General features: G+C 48.5%; 1 protein-coding gene across 1 annotated transcript in view; it reads right to left on the bottom strand.

Moving 5' to 3' along the window:
- si:ch211-283g2.1 (sodium- and chloride-dependent GABA transporter 1) overlaps positions 1-21957 on the bottom strand; it is a 150452-nt gene extending 128495 nt beyond the window's left edge. Inside the window, exon 1 of the mRNA XM_041196679.1 lies at positions 21720-21957. Within this exon, the coding sequence (XP_041052613.1) occupies positions 21720-21957 (238 nt within the window). The remainder of the gene's footprint in view (positions 1-21719) is intronic.
- Positions 21958-23191: the final 1234 nt, after the last annotated feature.

Genomic DNA, 23191 nt, shown 5'->3' with positions numbered 1-23191 from the left:
TGGGAGAGCTCTCAGAGCAGGAGTTGCGAGAGCTGTCAGAGTGGACAGGGTGATCTGTCAGAGTGGGAAGGGGGCAGAGCTATCAGAGTGGGAGGGGGCAGAGCTGTCAGTGTGGCAGGGGGAGAGCTGTCAGTGCAGGAGTTGGGAGAGCTGTCAGAGTGGACAGGGTGATCTGTCAGAGTGGGAGGGGGGCAGAGCTATCAGAGTGGGAGTGGGCAGAGCTGTCAGTGTGGCAGGGGGAGAGCTGTCAGTGCAGGAGTTGGGAGAGCTGTCAGAGTGGACAGGGTGATCTGTCAGAGTGGGAGGGGGGCAGAGCTATCAGAGTGGGAGTGGGCAGAGCTGTCAGTGTGGCAGGGGGAGAGCTGTCAGTGCAGGAGTTGGGAGAGCTGTCAGAGTGGGAGGGGGCCGAGCTGTCACTGTAGGAGTTGGGAGAGCTGTCATAGTGGGAGGGGGCAGAGCAGTCAATACAGGAGTTGGGAGAGCTGTCAGTGTGGGAGAGGGCAGAGCTGTAAGAGTGGAAGGGGCGGGAGAGCTGTCAGAGTGGGAGGGGGAAAGCTGTCAGGGTGTGTGTGGGGAGAGCTCTCAGTGCAGGAGTTGGCAGAGCTGTCAGATTGGGAGGGGGAGAGCTGTCAGAGTGGGAGCGGGGAGAGCTGTCAAAGTGGGTGTGGGGACAGGTATCAGAATGGGAGAGGGGAGAGCTGCCAGAGCAGGAGTTGGGAGAGCTCTTAGAGTGGGAGAGGGGAGAGCTGTCAGAGTGGGGTGTTGAGAGCTGTCAGGGTTGGAGGGGGAGAGCTGTCAGAGTGGGAGCGGGGAGAGCTGTCAAAGTGGGTGTGGGGACAGGTATCAGAATGGGAGAGGGGAGAGCTGTCAGAGTGGGTATAGGGAGTGCTGTCAGAGTGGGACGAGGGGAGCTGTCAGAGAGGGAGTGGGAGAGCTGTCAGAGAGGGAATGGGAGAGCTGTCAGAGTGGGAGGGGGGAGATCTGTCAGAGTGGGAGGGGGGAGAGCTGTCAGAGTTCGGGGGGAGATCTGTCACAGTGGGAGGAGGGAGTGCTGTCAGAGTAGGAGGAGCACAGCTGTCAGATTGGGAGGGGGGACAGCTGTCAGAGTGGGTGTGGGGAGAGTAGTCAGTGTGGGATGGGGCAGAGCTGTCAGAATGGGACGGGGAGGGCTGTCAGAGTGGGAGAGGGAAGATCTGTCAGTGTGGGAGGGGGAGATCTGTCAGAGTGGGAGGGGGGAGAGCTGTCAGAGTGGAGGGGAAGATCTGCCAGAGTGGGAGGGTGGAGTGCTGTCAGAGTGGAGGGGAAGATCTGTCAGAGTAGGAGGAGGATAGCTGTCAGATTGGGAGGGGGGCCAGCTGTCAGAGTGGGTGTGGGGAGAGCTGTCAGAATGGACGGGGAGAGCTGTCAGAGTGGGAGGGGGAACAGCTGTCAGAATTGGACGGGGAGGGCTGTCAGAGTGGGAGGGGGCAGAGCTGTCAGAATGGGACGCGGAGGGCTGTCAGAGTGGGAGTGGGGGAGCTCTCTGAGTGGGAGGGAAGAGAGCTGTCAGAGTGGGAGTGGGGGAGCTCTCTGAGTGGGAGGGAAGAGAGCTGTCAGAGTGGGTGGGGGGAGATCTGTCAGAATGGGAGTGGGGAGAGCTGTCAGAGTGGGAGGGGGGAGAGCTCTCAGATTGGGAGGGGGAGAGCTGTCAGTGTGAGAGGGGGGAGATCTGTCAGAATGGGAGTGGGGAGAGCTGTCAGAATGGGAGGGGGGAGAGCTGTCAGAATGGGTGTGGGGAGAGCTGTCACAGTGGGAGGCGGGGAGCTCTCAGAATGAGACGGGAGAGCTGTCAGAGCTGGAGAGGGGAGATCTGTCAGAGCAGAAGTGGGGAGGGCTGTCAGAGTGGGAGAGGGAAGAGCTGTCAGTGTGGGAGGGGGAGATCTGTCAGAGTGGGAGGGGGGAGAGCTGTCAGAGTGGAGGGGAAGATCTGTCAGAGTGGGAGGAGGGAGTGCTGTCAGAGTGGAGGGGAAGATCTGTCAGAGTAGGAGGAGGACAGCTGTCAGATTGGGAGGGGGGCCAGCTGTCAGAGTGGGTGTGGGGAGAGCTGTCAGAATGGACGGGGAGAGCTGTCAGAGTGGGAGGGGGCAGAGCTGTCAGAATGCGACGGGGAGAGCAGTCAGAGTGGGGGGGGAGAGCTGTCAAAGTGGGAGTGCCGGAGCTCTCAGATTGGGAGGGGAGAGCTGTCAGTGTGGGAGGGGGAGAGCCGTCAGTGTGGGAGGGGGGAGGGCTGTCAGAGAGGGAGGGGGCAGAGCTGTCAGAATGGGACGGGGAGAGCCGTCAAAGTGGGAGGGGGAGAGCTCTCAGAGTGGGAGGGGTGAGAGCTGTCAGAGTCGGTGTGGGGAGAGCTGTCAGTGCAGGACCTGGGAGAGCTGTCAGAATGGACGGGGAGAGCTGTCAGAGTGGGAGTGGAGGAGCTCTCTGAGTGGGAGGGGGGGAGAGGTGTCAGAGTGGGCGGGGGGAAGCTGTCAGTGTGGCAGGGGGGAGATCTGTCAGAATGGGTGTGGGGAGAGCTGTCAGAGTGGGAGTGGGAGAGCTGTCGGAGTTGGAGGGGGGAGAGCTGTCACAGTGGGAGGCGGAGAGCTCTCAGAGTGGGACGGGAGAGCTGTCAGAGTGGGAGGGGGGAGATCTGTCAGAGTGGGAGGGGGAACAGCTGTCAGGGTGCTGGGGGGGAGATCTGTCACAGTGGGAGGAGGGAGTGCTCTCAGAGTAGGAGGAGCACAGCTGTCAGATTGGGAGGGGGGACAGCTGTCAGAGTGGGTGTGGGGAGAGCAGTCAGTGTGGGAGGGGGGAGCTCTCAGAGAGGGAGGGGGAGAGCTCTCACAGTGGGAGGGTGGTGCGCTGTCAGATTTGGTGTGGGGAGAGCTGTCAGAGCGGGAGTTGGTAGAGATGTTAGAATGGACGGGGAGAGCTGTCAGAGTGGGTGGGGGGAGAGCTGTCAGTGTGGGAGCAAGGTGAGCTGTCAGAATGGGAGGGGGGAGATCTGTCAGAATGGGAGTGGGGAGAGCTGTCAGAGTGGGAGGGGGGAGAGCTCTCAGATTGGGAGGGGGAGAGCTGTCATTGTGGGAGGGGGGAGATCTGTCAGAATGGGAGTGGGGAGAGCTGTCAGAGTGGGAGTGGGAGAGCTGTCGGAGTGGGAGGGGGAGAGCTGTCACAGTGGGAGGCGGGGAGCTCTCAGTGTGGGACGGGAGAGCTGTCAGAGCGGGAGGGGGGAGAGCTGTCAGAGCGGGAGGGGCGAGGACTGTCCGAGCGGGTGAGGGAAGAGCTGTCAGTGTGGGAGGAGGAGAGCTGTCAGAGTGGGAGGGGGGAGAGATGTCAGAGCAGGAGTTGGGAGACTTGTCAGAATAGACGGGGAGAGCTGTCAGAGCCGGAGAGGGAAGAGCTGTCAGTTTGGGAGGGTGAGAGCCGTCAGAGTGTGAGGGGGCAGAGCTGTCAGAATGGGACGGGGAGAGCTATCAGAGTGGGAGGGGGAGAGCTGTCAGAGTGGGAGGGGGGAGAGCAGTCAGAGAGGGAGGGGGAGCTCTCAGGGAGGGAGTGGGAGAGCTCTCAGAGTGGGAGGGGTGAGAGCTGTCAGAGTCGGTGTGGGGAGAGCTGTCAGTGCGGGACTTGGGAGAGCTGTCAGAATGGACGGGGAGAGCTACCAGAGTGGGAGGGGGCAGAGCTGTCAGAATGGGACGGGGAGAGCTGTCAGAGTAGCAGTGGGGGAGCTCTCTGAGTGGGAGGGGGTGAGCTGTCAGAGTGGGTGGGGGTAGAGCTGTCAGTGTGGGTGGGAGGTGAGCTGTCAGAATAGGAGAGGGGAGATCTGTCAGAATGGGAGTTGGGAGAGCTGTCAGAATGGGAGTGGGGAGAGCTGTCAGAGTGGGAATGCTGGAACTCTCAGATTGGGAGGGGAGAGTTGTCAGTGTGGGAGGGGGGAGAGCTGTTAGTGTGGGAGGGAGAGTGCTGTCAGAGTGGGAGGGGGGAGCTCTCAGAGTGGGTGGGAGGAGCGCTGTCAGATTCGGTGTGGGGAGAGCTGTCAGAATGGACGGGGAGGGCTGTCAGAGTGGGAGGGGGCAGAGCTGTCAGAATGGGACGGTGAGTGCTGTCAGAGTGGGAGTGGGGGAGCTCTCTGAGTGGGAGGGAGGAGAGCTGTCAGAGTGGGTGGGGGGAGAGCTGTCAGTGTGGGAGGGGGGAGAGCTGTCAGAGTGGGAGGGGGGAGAGCTCTCAGATTGGGATGGGAGAGCTGTCAGTGTGGGAGGGGGGAGATCTGTCAGAATGGGAGTGGGGAGAGCTGTCAGAGTGGGAGTGGGAGAGCTGTTGGAGTGGGAGGGGGTAGAGCTGTCACAGTGGGAGGTGGGGAGCTCTCAGTGTGGGACGGGAGAGCTGTCAGAGCGGGAGGGGGGAGAGCTGTCAGAGCGGGAGGGGCGAGGACTGTCAGAGCGGGTGAGGGAAGAGCTGTCAGTGTGGGAGGGGGAGAGCTGTCAGAGTGGGAGGGGGGAGAGATGTCAAAGCAGGAGTTGGGAGAGCTGTCAGAGTGAGAGAGGGTAGCTGTCTGAGTGGGAGGGGTGAGAGCTGTCAGTATGGGAGGGTGGTGAGCTGTCAGAATGGGAGAGGGTAGCTGTCAGAGCGGGAGTGGTGTTGGAGCTGGGGAACAATGTCCTTTTCATCAATTGTTTTGCAGGCACTGATTGGCTCTCAGAAAAAATTCTCTTGGGACATGCATTCAAATCTCAGAAAGAAATAAAAATCTTTATGTGCATATCAAAGGGCCATGGAGCAAGTTCCAGGACTGTACTACCAGAGTCTCAGCTCTGCAGTTGCCATTGCTGCCTCAGCCCATACATCCCAATTGTTCATCCCAATTACAACCCACCTTCTTAAAATCCTCTCCCCTTAAAATCTCCTCCACCCTCAGCTCAACAACAATTGCAAGGAAGTCGTGGATTTCTTTGACACCCAGGTTGAGAACATCTAATCAGCTGCTTCTGCCATTCCCCTCCTCTCCCCTTCTCCAAACTTCACCTAATGTTCTCCTCTGCCCTAGCACTGAACTTGTATCATTCTCTAGTTTCTCTCCTTTCTCCCCCATGCCCTCTGTGAGCTCATTTTTTCCACGAGACAAACCTCCTGCGCTCACCTGCAGGACATAAAATTCAGCCCTATGTTTTACATTTCACTGAGACAAATCTCCTTCCTGGATTATGCCTCCAGGCCAGGTTAAAAAGGTCTGAACTGAATTAAATACTTGGCAATATGTCAAACAATTTTGGTAGGCATTTGTTCGGAATTATGGACAAATATCAAGATTAAGTAAAAATTAAATCAGGCTTTACTGGTCCATTCACAGCTCTCAAGCTTTCATAACAATCATTGACAATTTAGGATTAAAAATCAGACTTTAATGCTATTTCTCAAACAAATACATTCTAACATTTGCTTTTCTGACTGGATAAACTTTGTGTGTCCCCTCACCACCTTTATTCAACAACCTGGCAGAAACGGATATGAGAGAGACACTTGATGGGTGCAAAGGTGGGATACCAATTAGCGGGTGGCATGTTTTGAATCTTCAATATGCTGATAACGTTATTCTGCTCGCTAACTCAGTGGAGGAGATACAGGAGTTGGTGGATCGTTTTGATCAACTTAACCAGTAAAACAGTCACCTGATCAATGTTGAGAAGACAAAGGCGGTGGGGATGGGTGAAAGACCTGCAAGATTCTGATTAACGGAGTTCAGCTTGAACAGGTTTATATCTTCTGCTATTTTGGGTCACTCACTACAGAAGATGCAAAGTCTACCAGAGGAATTCGGACCAGGCTTAACAAGGGTATTGGCATTGTGAACATCACTTTGGTCTGAAGGCTGCACAGAGCACAGGGAAGAGGCCCTGGACTGAAGCATCTGCCTTTATCTTGTGCAGGAAGGTTTCACATCTGAGTGACAAGAATACTGCTCATCAGAACAAGGAGCTATAAGCAGGGAGACATTCTTGGGAGGCTTTTTACAATAATGAACATTATGTAGAAGTGTTTAATACCGATGACCAGGCTGTGCAACTACATCTTCTTAACTTTCCTAACCCTGCCGCTGGTGCCCCTGGTGCTCCCTGGACATCCACAGCGGAGATGGAGGCAGCCTGCTGACTGCTACGCCCATCTCTGATGACCTTGCCTGGCATCCTTTGGAAGGCCGAGACTTGGACATTGTTTCTGGATCCTGCTGTGTAGCAGTGGCACCCTCCTCATCCTGTGAAGCTGCTGAGGTCACAGGAAGAGGGGATTTGGATGGGCTGGACGCTCCCAGAGTCACCTGGATGGATGGCCTTGGGGGGGTACACCTGCTGATCCTCCTCCTAATGGATGCCTCAGGGCCCCTGGTTGACTCCTTGAGGAGATGGGGTAGCTGGGCTGAGATTGGGCTGTCTTGTGTACACCATGTTGGAGGTCAACTATGGCATCGGTGGTGGCATTCAGCCCACGCAGCAGTGCAGGAGCAACATCCTGATGATATGGCGTGAGAAGCCGCAATTGCAGCCGGCAAATAAACACATTGTTTTTCCCGCCCACTACCCCACCTAGTGCAAATCTGGGACAATTCTGCCTAATGTGTTGTGTTTTGATGTGCTTTAATATGTTTAAGTGATATACAGAATCCTTTGCCTAATAAACATAATTCTACGCTTCTAATTTACATTAGAAAATAATACAAAAGGGGCTGCTGTGTGCTGCTGAACAGTGTTTGTTAATCCTGGGAGAATGTTGGGGTGGAGCAAGGTTAGTATTGGAACAGGCTACACCCAGACATACCTTCCCTGTGGCTTTTAAAATTTTTCATCCCTAACATCTTATGTTCTTTTTTAAATGTTGGTACTGATTTCATTGAGCTCTTTGGTTTTTGAAGCTTTACCAAAGCCCGTGTTTTCTTTTCGACAGAAGCTTATAACTAGTGAAAAGGTAAATATTTTACCTCAGGATAAATAGATACAGACTATTCAGTTCTTTTAGTGAAGTGGATCTATTTCAATCTGGGGCTGAGAGATTTCACAAAGAGTTTGTGAAATTTGTTGAAGGAATGTTGGGCACGTGCCACAGAGCAAAAAATGGAATGTTTTGTGCTGTACAAATCCAAAATGTATAAATTATCCATATTTTGGGTTAATGTTTAACTTTATTAGTTTGATACAGAGGAAAACACTCAATTTTTAAAAACAAGTTGACCTTTATCCTTTTCCATAAAGTATATTTTGTTTCCTTCCTCCAACGAGGTTTCCCTATGTCAGTCTTCAATTTCTGTATCTTCCTCCCTGTGGGGAAGTATCTCTCCATTGATTGGTTATGGCCTCTTGCTGCCAATTGCCTAAAAGCTAAATTAAGTGTCTGTAACCTCATTCCAGATCACATATAAACATTCCAGGCAGAGAGCTTAACTAAATGGTGTAGACATTTAAATTATGTGCCACTTAGGCTGCTCTTCTGTAAAACTCATATCCAGGAACAGTGAATACATTCTCCCATTCAAACTATTTGAACCAGTGAGTGTTACATAAACAGAAATTGTGCAGCAGGGAAATGAATTTGCAAAAGGGAAGTGTAGGGTTAATTTTCAAGAGTAATCCTTCATCATGGTGGCTTCTGAAGTAATCATTCCAGGGCCATCAAGAGTGAAGAGGCATGTGCAACAAACGTTTTAGGAGCAGCAATCAATTTAACAAGGATTTGTATGCTTCCCCCAAATACTTAAATTACAAAAAGTGAAAGAAAACAAAAGTGAACACATTACACTGAATAAAGCAACAACTGCAACCTACAAACTGGACGTTTACCTCTTTAAAGAATTCTTCATATGTAAAGCAAACAGTTTCTAACCAGAGGGGAAATAAAATGGATTAGATGCAATTTGAGAAATGACAAAGAGACAATTAGCTTGTGGCAGATGTTACAAGAATCTCAGACAACAGGTCGGCTGGTTAAAGGATGTTAGAAAATAAACAGGATGGGAATTATAGCAAATATCTTTAAATGGATGAAATAACGTCAGCAGTAAAGGTTTCTCAGGTTGGTAATACCCCATGGACAAAGTTTTGCATTTTATTGACATGGAGAAGGAGGATCAGCAAAGGATGATGCAAAGAAGACTCAGGCAGCATTCATTTTATGAGGCTTCACAGCACATCTCATGACTCTTCTAGAACAATTACCTTTGACATTGTAACTTTACCATCTTTGCTCCCAGTTTACCCTAAAGGGATGTTCCTTCAGCCCTCATCCACCTGACAAAACAGTCCTCTTTGCCCCCAAATTATTTTTCCAATAATCAAGGTCTAAATAAAGACCCCATATGTACATAGCTGAAAAGAAAGGCATGTTGCCGAAGCTTTTCTTCTTGCATTCATTAGGACAAATACAAGAAAATCAAATTTCAAACGATCACAACAATTAATACCATAGGAGATAAGGGGTGCTGATTGGTTGGCAAGTTGACTCTGATTGGCCTTGGCCTTGTCATGGAGAAAGCAACTGGGAACTATAAGCTCCCCATTCTTCCAGAAAATTCAAAAAAGGTGTAAGGGTTGAACAATTCCTTTTGTGGGCAGGTGCCAGCCATACATCCCAATGATTGGCTGGTTGGGTCAAACAATATGTTCCTCCATCTGTTCGTAATAGGCAGAGTACAGACCATACTCAACCCGCGCCTGCAAAACTCAAAACAAAACATGTGCTGTTAGGTGTGATTCTGTGGTTGGGCAGCACTTGCTGAACAGTCCTGAGTGTGCTAATAGTTGCACTAACAAACTATTTAAGATAATCAGTCAAGCTTGTAACATGGCTCATTTAATTTTGCTGGAAGCATTACACATTCTTACACAACAACCCATTCTCTGCAAACAAAAGGAATATGTTTAAGCCTTGTGCCTTTTTTGAGTTACTCTGAAGCATGGGGGCCTATAGTTTCCCTATTGCTTTCTCCATGGCAACACCTCAGTCAATCAGAGTTGACTTGCCAACCAAGCAGCATCCACTTGCTCCTATGGTATAAATTGTGTGATAGTTTGAAGTTTGGCATTCTTGCTTTTGTCCTGATAAGTGCAAGACAAAAAAGCTTTGGATAAAAGCCTCTTTTTTCAGCAATGTTCAAGCTCTGTGCTACTAAATAGCATAAGTACATCCTTTCCTGTATAACTCTAACCCCATCAATGGCAAAGCATCATGACAATGCACATTCTATTTTATGACAGTAAATTCCAAAGTCAACTTACTCATTCACAACAAAAACAGAATTACCTGGAAAAACTCAGCAGGTCTGGCAGCATCGGCGGAGAAGAAAAGAGTTGACGTTTCGAGTCCTCATGACCCTTCGACAGAACTTGAGTTTGAGTCCAAGAAAGAGTTGAAATATAAGCTGGTTTAAGGTGTGTGTGTGGGGGGCGGAGAGATAGAGAGACAGAGAGGTGGGGGGGTGGGGGGTGGAGGGGGGTGTGGTTGTAGGGACAAATAAGCAGTGATAGAAGCAGATCATCAAAAGATGTCAACGACAATAAAAAAAAAACCCACTAGAGCTATACCTTGAGTGCCCTACCATCCATTCTTAATTAGCACATTCGTTTAGATAATATCACCAACTTTAACTTTAACACCTATGTGTTCTATTGTACTATTGTCGTTGACATCTTTTGATGATCTGCTTCTATCACTGCTTATTTGTCCCTACAACCACACCCCCCCTCCACCTCTCTGTCTCTCTATCTCTCCGCCCCCCACACACACACCTTAAACCAGCTTATATTTCAACTCTTTCTTGGACTCAAACTCAAGTTCTGTCGAAGGGTCATGAGGACTCGAAACGTCAACTCTTTTCTTCTCCGCCGATGCTGCCAGACCTGCTGAGTTTTTCCAGGTAATTCTGTTTTTGTTTTGGATTTCCAGCATCCGCAGTTTTTTTGTTTTTACTCATTCACAACATCGTGTTCTCCTTGTGTGCCTACACTTGTATACTTGAGACTTTGTTGCAGCAGGGAACTCCCAGGAGGACAGGTGGAAACCCTTTAGGAATGCCTCAAAGCATCCCTGAAATGGTCAAACATCCCAGCTGACTCATGGGAGATGCTGGCTTGTGGCCGACTAAAATAGAGAAGGCACCAAACACTTCGAAAGACTTCATCGGGAATGTGCAATGACAAAGTCAAGCATCAGAGGGAAAGCACAAACCTTCAAACAACCCATCTACTCAACACGTCAAGCACCAGCTACCTGATGACAGAGTCTGCAGGTCGTACATTGGACTTATCAATCATACCAAAACCCATCTGGAGGCAAGTCACCCACAATCCCGAGGCACTGCCTAAGAAGCCTAATTTTTAAAGCTATTCTCTCTTTGACACCAACTGACTCTAATGGGTAAAAATTAAAATGTTCTATTCCTCACACCGTGCTAAGCATGCATTTTATAGATTTGTGCACCCTGAACCCACAATTAATTAATTAAAGATAATGAATGGGCACGCATGAGCTCGAAGAGTGTAGATTCACAATGTGTAGCTCTGACATATTGCAAGCAATATTGGATCTTTATTTATCTACATGTTGTCCCTTGACAACATCAATTGAAAACACAATTCCAGTTCCAACATGAATGCTGACAACACCTGGCTACACCTTGCTAGCACTTCTCTCGACCCTCTGCTGCTTGTCTGTAATTTTGCATGAGAATAAATTTCCTCGAATTAAATATGGGGAATATCAAAGTCATGGGACTGAATTTTGCGTTCGTCGGGCATGTGTGATCGACGGGCCCGGAAGCGAACGCGAAATGCGCTTCCGCCCACAATGAGCTCCAGATGGCGATCTTATGCTTGCTGGCCAGTTAATGACCAGCCAGTGTGAAATGTGCCCAGAGAAAGGCTGAGCATTGCCTTTGGGGCAGGAAGAAGTTAAGCGCCAATGTCACTGTGGGCGTGGGTGAGCGCTTCCACTGAGCTCCCTGAAGGCAGACAGCTGCCTCAGGGAGCTGCAGACCTGCAAATAAGAAAATAAAACCCAAAAATGCTGCAAGAAATGTCCATACAGCACAGTCACCCACCTGAAAGCAGGCCTCATAAAAAAAGCAGTCCCCAGATATATATATTTATTTCAAATCCAAATGGAGATTTCATCCTGCCCTTGTCAGCTTTAGAGTTGACAATTCCAACGCACCCCTGGCAGGCCTCCCACGTTCTGCCCTCCAAAAACTTAAGGCCATCCAAAACTGCTGCCTGTGTCCTTACTCAAACCCAGACCAGTTCACCCATCACGCCTATGCTCACTGTCCTACCCTACTCCTGTTTATACAATGCCTCAATTTTTAAAATTCTCACTCTTATTTTCAGACCCCTCTATGGCTTCGGCACCCCCTATCTGTTAATTGCAGGGACAGATTTGCAATGAAACATTCAGGGGGTGGTGGGCCAGGGGTGGCGGTGCCCAAAATGCTGAGTGACTGCTGAACTGCTGGAAGTGCTGGCTTTCAGTTGGGAGGTTAAACTGTCTGCTCGGCTGCATACAAACATTTCTTGACCACACTGCCCAAGACACTAAAACAATCCAGTACGCGATTTGCCTGTTTAATGCTGCTGGAGCGAAGGGAGGGAGATGAAGAGTGTCGGTGGGAGTGGAGGGTGCGGTGGGGAGGGTGGGGGGGGTGGGGGGGTGGTGTTGGTGGTTAAGGAGGATTCAGGATAAGCAGCTTCAGCGCGTTCCAGGCAATGTGGATGGGTGGCTGAGATCTGAGAGACGGGAGATATTCTCCAGTGACGTCCCTGTAATAATGCCGCCTCTTGCGGCTTTTAGATTCACTCATCTGTGCGTGCTCAGTCATCACGTGCAGGCTGCTTTCACCAAAGCACAGTCGTGCAGGCTGGGTACAATGAATGCAACTGAGTTCCAGGGAGAGGAATGGTGACCCGGTTCCAGGGAGAGGAATGGTGACAGGGTTCCAGGGAAAGAAATGGTGACCCGGTTCCAGGGAGAGGAATGGTGACCCGGTTCCAGGGGGAGGAATGGTGACCCGGTTCCAGGGAGAGGAATGGGGACACAGTTCCAGGGAGAGAAATGGTGACCCGGTTCCAGGGAGAGGAATGGTGATACGATTCCAGGGAGAGGAATGGTGACCTAGTTCCAGGGAGAGGAATGGTGACACAGTTCCAGGGAGAGAAATGGTGACCCGGTTCCAGGGAGAGGAATGGTGATACGATTCCAGGGAGAGGAATGGTGACCTAGTTCCAGGGAGAGGAATGGTGACACAGTTCCAGGGAGAGAAATGGTGACCCGGTTCCAGGGAGAGGAATGGTGACAGGGTTCCAGGGAGAGTAATGGTGACACGGTTCCAGGGAGAGGAATGGTGACAGGGTTCCAAGGGGAGAATGGTGACAGGGTTCCAAAGAGAGGAATGGTGATACAGTTCCAGGGAGAGAAATGGTGACACGGTTCCAGGGAGAGGAATGGTGACCCGTTTCCAAGGAGAGGAATGGTGACACGGTTCCAGGGAGAGAAATGGTGACAGGGTTCCAAAGAGAGGAATGGTGACACGGTTCCAGAGGGAGGAATGGTGACCCGGTTCCAGGGAGAGGAATGGTGACAAGGTTCCAGGGAGAGGAATGGTGACAGGGTTCCAGGGAGAGGAATGGTGACAGGGTTCCAGGGAGAGTAATGGTGACGCGGTTCCAGGGAGAGGAATGGTGACAGGGTTCCAAGGGGAGAATGGTGACAGGGTTCCAAAGAGAGGAATGGTGACACAGTTCCAGGGAGAGAAATGGTGACAGAATTCTAGGGAGAGGAATGGTGACACGGTTCCAGGGAGAGGAATGGTGACCCGGTTCCAGGGAGAGGAATGGTGACACAGTTCCAGGGGGAGAATGGTGACAGGGTTCCAAAGAGAGGAATGGTGACACAGTTCCAGGGAGAGAAATGGTGACAGGGTTCCAAGGGGAGAATGGTGACAGGGTTCCAAAGAGAGGAATGGTGACACAGTTCCAGGGAGAGAAATGGTGACAGGGTTCCAGGGAGAGGAATGGTGACACGGTTCCAGGGAGAGGAATGGTGACCCGGTTCCAGGGAGAGGAATGGTGACACAGTTCCAGGAAGAGGAATGGTGACAGGGTTCCAGGGAGAGGAGTGGTGACATGGTTCCAGGGAGAGGAATGGTGACAGAATTCCAGGGAGAGGAATGGTGACACGGTTCCAGGGAGAGGAATGGTGACCCGGTTCCAGGGAGAGGAATGGTGACACAGTTCCAGGAAGAGGAATGGTGACAGGGTTCCAGAGAGAGGAATGGTGACAGGGTTCCAGGGAGAGGAATGGTGACAGGGTTCTAGGGGGAGGAATGGAGACAGGGTTCCAGGGGGAGGAATGGTAATAGGGTTCCAGGGAGAGGAATGGTGACAGGGTTCCGGAGGAGTAATGGTGACACGGTTCCAGGGGGAGGAATGATGACAGGGTTCCAGGGGGAGGAATGGTGACAGGGTTCCAGGGGGAGGAATGGTGACAGGGTTCCAGGGGGAGGAATGGTGACAGGGTCCCATGGGGAGGAATGGTGACAGGGTTCCAGAGGGAGGAATGGTGACAGGGTTCCAGTGGGAGGAATGGTGACAGGGTTCCAGGGGGAGGAATGGTGACCCAGTTCCAGCTTTCGGAGGCCCCAGTTTGCATTGCTGGGCTGTTAGTTTTCAATACAGGTTATTAAACGAGAGGGATTGGGGTGAGAGAGAAAAATGACCTGGATGCACAGCACCTTCATTTTACTGCATAATAACCCTTCTCTTTGTAGGAGGCAGGAAAAGAAAGCCTGAATATTGCAAAAACCGATTGTGGATTCGGGTTGAACTGAACAATGACTGGGAGAACTGGGGGGTCGGGGAGTTGGGGGAAGTGGTACCGAGGGTGACGGGGTGAGAGGCAAGGCAAATGGTATTCCATTGCAGTGCTATTCCATTGCAGTGCTATTCATAAAAATAACACAGTAAAAACTGGGTAATAAGAATACTGATCCAAACTGGTCTTGTATGCCTTAAAATGGAACACCAGTAAAACTGGGAATATTCGTCCGAACTGGTTTTTCCTTCTGGGTTCAGAGGGAACTGGGTGGGAAAAGGGGTGGTTTTGATGTTTTCTTGAAGCTTCAGCCCTTTTTCTTCTGTGAGTTATTGGAGGTTCAGGTTGGCACTACTTTCTCGAAGAGCAGAGGAGTTTCCTTGCAGTCCTGCTATCCATCAACCAGCGTCACAAAAGCAGGTTATCCAATAAAGGTCACATTTTCTTTGTGGATGCTTCCTGTGTGCATCAGTGACTGCAACTCAACAGCACTTTATTGGCTCCAGGGAACCCTGTCACCATTCCTCTCTCCTTGTCACTGTTCAAGACCACTGAATGTCTCAAAGCATTGTTGCATTTCAGTCTTTCTTTTAAAAACTCTAGTGTAAAGACGGGGAAAGAGATTGAAGAGAGTCACAGGCTAAATTAACCTGGAGACCGCTAATTGGGGAATTACATGATGACCCCCCCTGCTGCCCACACCACCTAATGTACTTTGAGAATTTTATTGCCCACCTCATACATTGATGTATTTTAAATGGCAATAAATAAGTTGTCAGGTGAGCTCAGGTATAAGTTAACTGTTTTATAAGACTAAGCTTAACCACGGACTTTAATCTCTATCCTGAATGTTTAACTTATTCCTAACTTCTTAAATTAACAATAAACATAAAATGGTTTAGATTATATTAATCATTGCCACAACTTTTATCAATCTGAGAAATTGGCAACAAATTGAACAACAATTTGCTGATGAGTCAGTACTGAAATGAAACACAGAGCAGGATCAGCGATATCAGAAGGATAAAAGCAAAAAACTGTGGATGTTGGAAATCGAAAACAAAAAAAAAAAAAAAATTTGGAAAAACTTAGCAGGTCTGGCAGTATCTGTGGAGAGGAGCACAGTTAACGTTTCGAGTCCGCATGACTCTTCAACAGGACTAAGGAAAATTGAAAAAGGGTGAAATATAAGCTGGTTTGGAGAGGGGGGGGGCGGGGTTGGGACAAGAGAGCTGGATAGAGGGCCAGTGATAGGCTGAGATAACCAAAAGATGTCACAGACAAAAGGACAAAGAGGTGTTGAAGGTGGTGATATTATCTAAAGGAATGTGCTAAGTAAGGGTAGAAAGTAGGACAAGCAAGGTACAGCTAGCCCTAGTGGGGATGGGGTGGGGTGAAGGAATCGAAAAAGGCTAAAAGGTAGAGATAAAACAATGGATGGAAATACATTTAAAAATAATGGAAATAGGTGGGAAAAGAAAAATCTATATAAATTATTAGAAAAAACAAAAAGGAGGGGGAAAAATCAGAAAGGGGGTGGGGATGGAGGAGAGAGTTCACGATCTAAAATTGTTGAACTCAATATTCAGTCCGGAAGGCTGTAAAGTGCCTAGTCGGAAGATGAAGTGCTGTTCCTCCAGTTTGCGTTGAGCTTCACTGGAACAATGCAGCAAGCCAAGGACAGACATGTGGGCATGAGAGCAGGGTGGAGTGTTAAAATGGCAAGCGACAGGGAGGTCTGGGTAATGCTTGCAGACAGAACGAAGGTGTTCTGCAAAGCGATCACCCAGTTTGCGTTTGGTCTCTCCAGTGTAGAGGAAACCACATTGGAAGCAACGAATGCAGTAGACTAAGTTGGGGGAAGTACAGGTGAAATGCTGCTTCACTTGAAATGAGGGATTAGACCCTTGGACGGTGAGGAGAGGGGAAGTAAAGGGGCAGGTGTTGCATCTTCTGCAGTTGCATGGGAAGGTGCTGTGGGGGGGAGTTCAGGTGTAGGGGGTGATGGAGGAGTGGATCAGGGTGTCACGGAGGGAACGATCCCTATGGAATGCCGCCAAGTGGGGTGAAGAGAAGATGTGTTTGGTGGTGTCATCATGCTGGAGTTGGCGGAAATGGTGGAGGATGATCCTTTGAATGAGGAGGCTGATGGGGTGATAAGTGAGGACAAGGGAGACCCTATCATGTTTCTGGGAAGGAGAGGAAAGTGTGAGGGCGGATGCGCGGGAGATGAGCCGGACACGGTTGAAGGCCGTGTCAACCACCGTGGGTGGAAAACCTCGGTTAAGAAAGAAGGAGGACATGTCAGAGGAATTGTTTTTGAAAGTGGTATCATCAGAACAGATGCGATGGAGGCAAAGGAACTGAGAGAATGGGATGGAATCCTTACAGGAACCGGTGTGCGAGGAGCTGTAGTTGAGGCAGCTGTGGTAGTCAGTAGGCTTGTAATAGATATTGGTGGACAGTCTATCACCAGAAATTGAGACAGAGAGGTCAAGGAAGGGAAGGAAAGTGTCAGAAATGAACCATGTGAAAATGATGGAGGGGTGGAAATTGGAAGCAAAATTAATAAAAATTTTCCAGGTCCAGACGAGAGCATGAAGCAGCACTGAAGTAATCATTGATGTACCAAAGAAAGAGTTGTGGGAGGGGACTGGAGTAGGACTGGAACAAGGAATGTTCCACATACCCCATAAAGAGACAGGCATAGCTGGGGCCCAGGCAGGTACCCATAGCCTTTTATTTGGAGGAAGTGAGAGGAGTTTAAGGAGAAATTGTTCAATGTGAGAATAAGTTCAGCCAGACGGAGGAGAGTAGTGGTGGATGGGGATCGTTCGGGCCTCTGTTCAAAGAAGAAGCTAAGGGCCCTCAGACCATCCCGGTGGGGGATGGAGGTGTAGAGGGATTGGACGTCCATGGTGAAGAGGAAGCGGTTGGGGCCAGGGAACTGGAAATTGTTGATATGATGTGGGGTGTCAGAGGAATCACAGATGTAGGTGGGAAGGGACTGGACAAGGGGAGAGAGAATGGAGTCAAGATAGCGAGGACTGAGTTCCGTGGGGCAGGAATAGGCTGGCATGATCGGTCTGCCGGGACAGTCCTGTTTGTGGATTTTGGGTAGGAGGTAGAAGCGGGCCGTCCGAGGTTGGGTGACTATCAGGTTGGAAGCTGTGGAAGGAAGATCTCCAGAGGAGATGAGGTCAGTAACAATCCTGGAAATAATGGCTTGATGTTCAGTAGTGGGGTCATGGTCCAGGGAGAGGTAGGAGGAAGTGTCTGCGAGTTGACGCTTAGCCTCTGCGAGGTAGAGGTCAGTGCGCCAGACAACAACAGCACCACCCTTGTCAGCGGGTTTGATGACAATGTCAGGGTTGGACCTGAGAGAACGGAGTGCAACAAATTCAGAGAGAGATAGGTTGGAATGGGTGAGAGGAGCAGAGAAATTGAGATGACTAATGTCACGCCGACAGTTCTCAATGAAAAGATCAAGAGAAGATAAGAATCCAGAGGGAGGGGTCCAGGTGGAGGTAGAATATTGGAGGTGGGTAAAAGGATCCGTTGAATGGGGAGAGGACTCCTGCCCAAAGAAGTGAGCCCGGAGACGAAGACGGCGGAAGAAGAGTTCAGCATCGTGTCGAGCCCGAAATTCATTGAGATGAGGGCGTAAGGGTTTGAAACTAAGTCCTTTGCTGAGCACTGAACGTCCATCATTGGAGAGGGGAAGGTCAGGGGTAAGGTGAATACACGGCCGGGGCTGGGATTGGAAGATGGGATGAGGACAAAGGGGCAGGCAGGGGTGGAGGGTCCTGGATGGGTGTTGGTGTCGATGAGCTGTTGGAGCTTGCGTTCTTTTGCACCTGGAAGAAAGAGACAAAGTTTCTTGTTGAGGCGTCAGGTGAGACGAAAAATAAAATGAAACTGGGGGCACGCACAGCTTTGAAAAAGGGTGCGGCGGTGCTGCTGGAGGGAGAGGTCAAGTGTTATCATATACCGGTGCATGACACTGAGTGTGGATCTCAGAATGCGACAAGAACAGCAGTCCGAGGAACGTTGTATGTCCCAGAGATACGTGTAATCCTGGGTGGGTTCAAAATATGAGGGGTGGAACTTTATTTGAAATCCATGTGGGGTAAAGTCCGCTTCTACCTCCTACCCAAAATCCACAAACAGGACTGTCCCGGCAGACTGATCGTGTCAGCCTGTTCCTGTGCCACGGAACTCATTTCTCACTATCTTGACTCCATTCTCTCTCCCCTTGTCCAGTCCCTTCCCACCTACATCTATGATTCCTCTGACACTCTACATCATATCAACAATTTCCAGTTCCCTGGCCCCAACCGCCTCCTCTTCACCATGGACGTCCAATCCCTCTACACCTCCATCCCCCACCAGGATGGTCTGATGGCTCTCCGCTTCTTCCTCGAACAGAGGCCCGAACAATCCCCATCCACCACTACTCTCCTCCGTCTGGCTGAACTTGTTCTCACACTGAACAATTTCTCCTTAAACTCCTCTCACTTCCTCCAAATAAAAGGTGTGGCTATGGGTACCCACATGGGCCCCAGCTATGCCTGTCTCTTTATGGGGTATGTGGAACAGTCCTTGTTTCAGTCCTACTCCGGTCCACTCCAACAGCTCTTTCTCCGGTACATCGATGATTACTTCAGTGCTGCTTCATGCCCTCGTCTGGACTTGGAAAATTTTTATTAATTTTGCTTCCAATTTCCACCCCTCCATCATTTTCACATGGTCTATCTCTGACACTTCCCTTCCCTTCCTTGACCTCTCTGTCTCAATTTCTGGTGATAGACCGTCCACCAATATCCATTACAAGCCCACCGACTCCCACAGCTACCTCAACTACAGCTCCTCACACCCTGCTTCCTGTAAGGACTCCATCCTATTCTCTCAATTCCTTCGTCTCCGTCGCATCTGTTCTGATGATACCACTTTCAAAAACAGTTCCTCTGACATGTCCTCCTTCTTTCTTAACCGAGGTTTTCCACCCACGGTGGTTGACACGGCCCTCAACCGTGTCCGGCCCATCTCCCGCGCATCCGCCCTCACACCTTCTTCTCCCTCCCAGAAACATGATAGGGTCCCCCTTGTCCTCACTTATCACCGCACCAGCCTCCGCATTCAAAGGATCATCCTCCACCATTTCCGCCAACTCCAGCATGATGACACCACCAAACACATCTTCCCTTCACCCACCCCCCCCACCCCCCGGTGGCATTCCGTAGGGATCGTTCCCTCCGTGACACCCTGGTCCACTCCTCCATCACCCCCTACACCTGAACTCCCCCCCACGGTGCCTTTCCATGCAACCGCAGAAGATGCAACACCTGCCCCTTTACTTCCCCTCTCCTCACTGTCCAAGGGCCCAAACATTCATTTCAAGTGAAGCAGCATTTCACTTGTACTTCCCTCAACTTAGTCTATTGCATTCATTACTCCCAATGTGGTTTCCCCTACATTGGAGAGACCAAACGCAGACTGGGTGGCCACTTTGTAGGACACCTTCGTTCTGTCCGCAAGCATTACCCAGACCTCCCTGTCGCTTGCCATTTCAACACTCCATCCTGCTCTCTTGCCCACATGTCTGTCCTTGGTCTGCTGCATTGTTCCAATGAAGCTCAATGCAAACTGGAGGAACAGCACCTCATCTTCCGACAAGGCACTTTACAGCCTTTTGGAATGAATATTGAGTTCAACAATTTTAGATCATGAACTCTCTCCTCCATCCCCACCCCCTTTCTGATTTTTCCCCCTCCTTTTTGCTTTTTCTAATAATTTTTTAGATTTTTCTTTTTCTACCTATTTCCATTATTTTTAAATGTATTTCCATCCATTGTTTTTTCTCTATCTTTTAGCCTTTTTCGATTCCTTCACCCCACCCCACCCCCACTAGGGTTATCTGTACCTTGCTTGTCCTACTTTCTACCCTTAATTAGCACATTCCTTTAGATAATATCACCACCTTCAACACCTCTTTGTCCTTTTGTCTGTGACATCTTTTGGTTATCTCCACCTATCACTGACCCTCTATCCAGCTCTCTTAAACCCATTAAACCAGCTTATATTTCACCACTTTTCTATTTTTCCTTAGTTTTGTTGAAGAGTCATGCAGACTCAAAACATTAACTGTGTTCCTCTCCACAGATGCTGCCAGACCTGCTGAGTTATTCCAGGTATTTTTGTTTTTGATATCAGAAGGATCATTGCCTTCAATTTTCTCTCTCCACAGAAGCTGCTTCATCTGCTGAGTCTTTGAAGCATTTATGTTGATACTTGCAGCATTAGCCAGGGCAGATCCGTTCTCAATCTATAGAAATTGACTTATTCCAATTAAATTGTTTTATTGCTCTAGATTGCCCTGGGTCCCATTCCACAGCCAGTCAAAAGCTCATGTTTTTCATAATGTGAGCTGCTCAACAGAAGTTCCTCTAGGTTTGGCATTGCACACATACCTCAATCCTGTCACTTGCCAACCAATTGCGCCATGAGGGCACTCATTTGCATACACGTTTTAAGTTATATCATCTTGTTCGTGCCTCTAAGCTTTTTCTAATGAGTGGTGAGAATTGAGGTTAAATGATGGCATTGCAGAAGCAGTTATGTGACTGAAAATGTTAGTGAAATAGTTTTGGGTTGTGTACAGGGTTGGGGTGGGGGTGTGGGACAAAAATGAAGCTGAGCACAGGCCCCACTAATTGTATATTAATTGGCTGTTTAATTGTAAGTAGGTGATGAACATTAACTAGCAATTCACCTGTGCTCATACCCATAGGCACACCCTGAAACTGTGGTGGTTGGGTTGGAGGTGCACAATATTTTTTTTATTCATTCATGGGATGTGGGCTGCACTGGCTAGGCCAGCATTTATTGCCCATCCCTAATTGCCCTTGAGGTGGTGGTGGTGAGCTGCCTTCTTGAACTGCTGCAGTCCATGTGCCATAGGTACACCCATGGTGCTGTTAGTGAGGGAGTTCCAGGATTTTGAGCCAGCGACAATGAAGGAACAGTGATATATTTCCAAGTCAGGATGGTGAATGGTTTGGAGGGGAACTCCCAAGTGGTGTTGTTCCCATCTATCTGCTGCCCTTGTCGTTGTAGATGGTAGTGGTCATGGGTTTGGAAGGTTAAGGAGCTTTGGTGTGTTTGTATGCAATATGCACGTCTATAAATAAAAGCTTCTAACTGTATAAAGACTTGACTCCAGTTCTATCCTTCACCGCCTGGCTATCTGAGTTGTAACACTAACTTTGTAATCTTTTCCACTCCCACAACCTTCCAAGATACCTGAATTCCTTTAATTCTGGACTACTGAGCCTCCCCGATATTAATCATCCCACCATTGTCCTTCAGCTCCGAGGCCCTAAACTTTAGAATTCCCCCTCTAACCTTCTCCATCTCTCTACCTTTCCTCCTTGAACACACTCCCTAAATCTAATTTCTTCGACCAAGCTTTTGGTCACTTGTCCCTTATGTGGTCCAGCATTGAATTCTGTTTATAATGTTCCTGTGAAGCACCTTGGGGCATTTTATTACATTAAAGATGCTATATAAACCTATGTTGCTGCTTATCCCTTAGTTGTTAGTTTGTTGTAAATTAGGTTCAACAAATCATTTCAATGAAAATATCAGATCAATGCACATCTACATTGCAACTAAAGAGTAGTTCAAACCAGGAAAATGATTAAAAAGCTTTTAAGGAACTGAAATAAAATAAATCTTGATTCATTAGGGGCTTTATACCCATATGAGGTCTGTAAAGTTAATTGTTCAGCATCACAAAAGCAATAGTCCCAAGGTTTCAGAATCACATACTACACAGATTGTTACTAAAGCAAAAATACCTCCTCCACTCCGAAAGCACAGGAAGGGGAATCTCCAGACATTTCCCAATCCCACTGAGTAGCCGATTCCAGCCAATGTGAACTCAATATTTCGAGTCCAAGTCACTCTAGTCTGGGCATTTTCATTCTTATTAACATTTTCAACATTCTGCGCAGTGACGTCACATTCGAAAATATCTTTTCTTGTCTTCAAGGAGTTTATATTTTCCATGGGGTTGGATATTTCAATATTCTTCATGCTTATTTTGAAATAACTGAAAGAGCAACCTAACACGCGGTAAAACAAAACTGTTTGTGCATTTCAAAATGTACGCCCAGCAATCATTACCTTATGATGCCATTGGCCTGATAACAGGAGCAGAAGTTAAACATTCAAGTCTTGTGCATAAGCAATTGAAGAAATTCTCATTTTTTAATTATTAACCTTTACTGTGTATCATCTCCAGGTTATTCAATTTATCTGAACTTGTTTAAAGAGTAATTTTAGATTATTCAATATGAACTTTCTAGCGAGAGATGAACGCAAAAGAAATAATTCACATGTGATTTCTGCAAGTGTTAAGAGGTTCAAGGTTCAAGGTTCTGAATTGAAAAATTGTTAGCTGTCAGCCACAGATTAAAAGATCCCTTATATGAAATCAAAGATGGTAAAAGCCAGAGTCATATTGAGTTTGAATTAATCCCCATTTTCATCATCAATAAGGTTAGTACTTATGTGATGTAATACAGAAGATCAGTATGCATAGTAAGTTTATTAACAATACGCTTAAAGTCATTTTTTTCTGTGATCTAGTTAGCCTCAATCAATGAGAATCTAGAATGTTTTGAGGGCAAGACAACACTTGCTTAAGAAATCTTCAGGATACTTCTAAACTTTGAAATAAAAATGTATGTCAAAAGCATAGTACACAGTTGAACAATGACTCCAATCAAGTAAAAAAGCTTATTGAGACATGCACCTGCTGACATTTGATGATCTCAGGAATTTTGGAAGGAACTGTGAAAATGATCCAAAGTATTGTAAGGAATAATCAATAAATGCATATATTTAAAATTATCAGCAAAACAAAGAAGGTTCAAGTTACAAGTTCCATTTGATGAGTAGGGTTTATAGGACTTGCCCGACCAGAAACAGTTGTGGGAACAAGATTCAATGCTCCTTCGAAAATGGAGATGAATACATTATTTGAAGAATGTCTTTTTAAAGGCTTTGTGGAACAGGCAGTGGAAATTTGAACTAATGGTTCACCCTTTCAGACAACTGACAAAGGTGCAATAAGGTGAATGACCTTGTTCTGTGCTATAAAATTCAATGGGAAAAATTTTGGCAAGAGGAGGTAGGATTTGGGTGCTTGCTGAGAGTTATAACTCCCAAAAGTGGACCAGGTGGGCACGCATTTCCAGTGACTGTCAAGATCACTGCAATACGAAGAGAATGAATGTGAGTGTTGGATGCTTAGATGGGCATGTGA

This window comes from Carcharodon carcharias, chromosome 10 (genome assembly GCF_017639515.1).
Source record: "Carcharodon carcharias isolate sCarCar2 chromosome 10, sCarCar2.pri, whole genome shotgun sequence".
NCBI lineage: Eukaryota > Metazoa > Chordata > Chondrichthyes > Lamniformes > Lamnidae > Carcharodon > Carcharodon carcharias.
The sequence above is the reverse complement of the archived record's forward strand: the minus strand, read 5'-3'. Positions and strand labels throughout refer to the sequence as shown.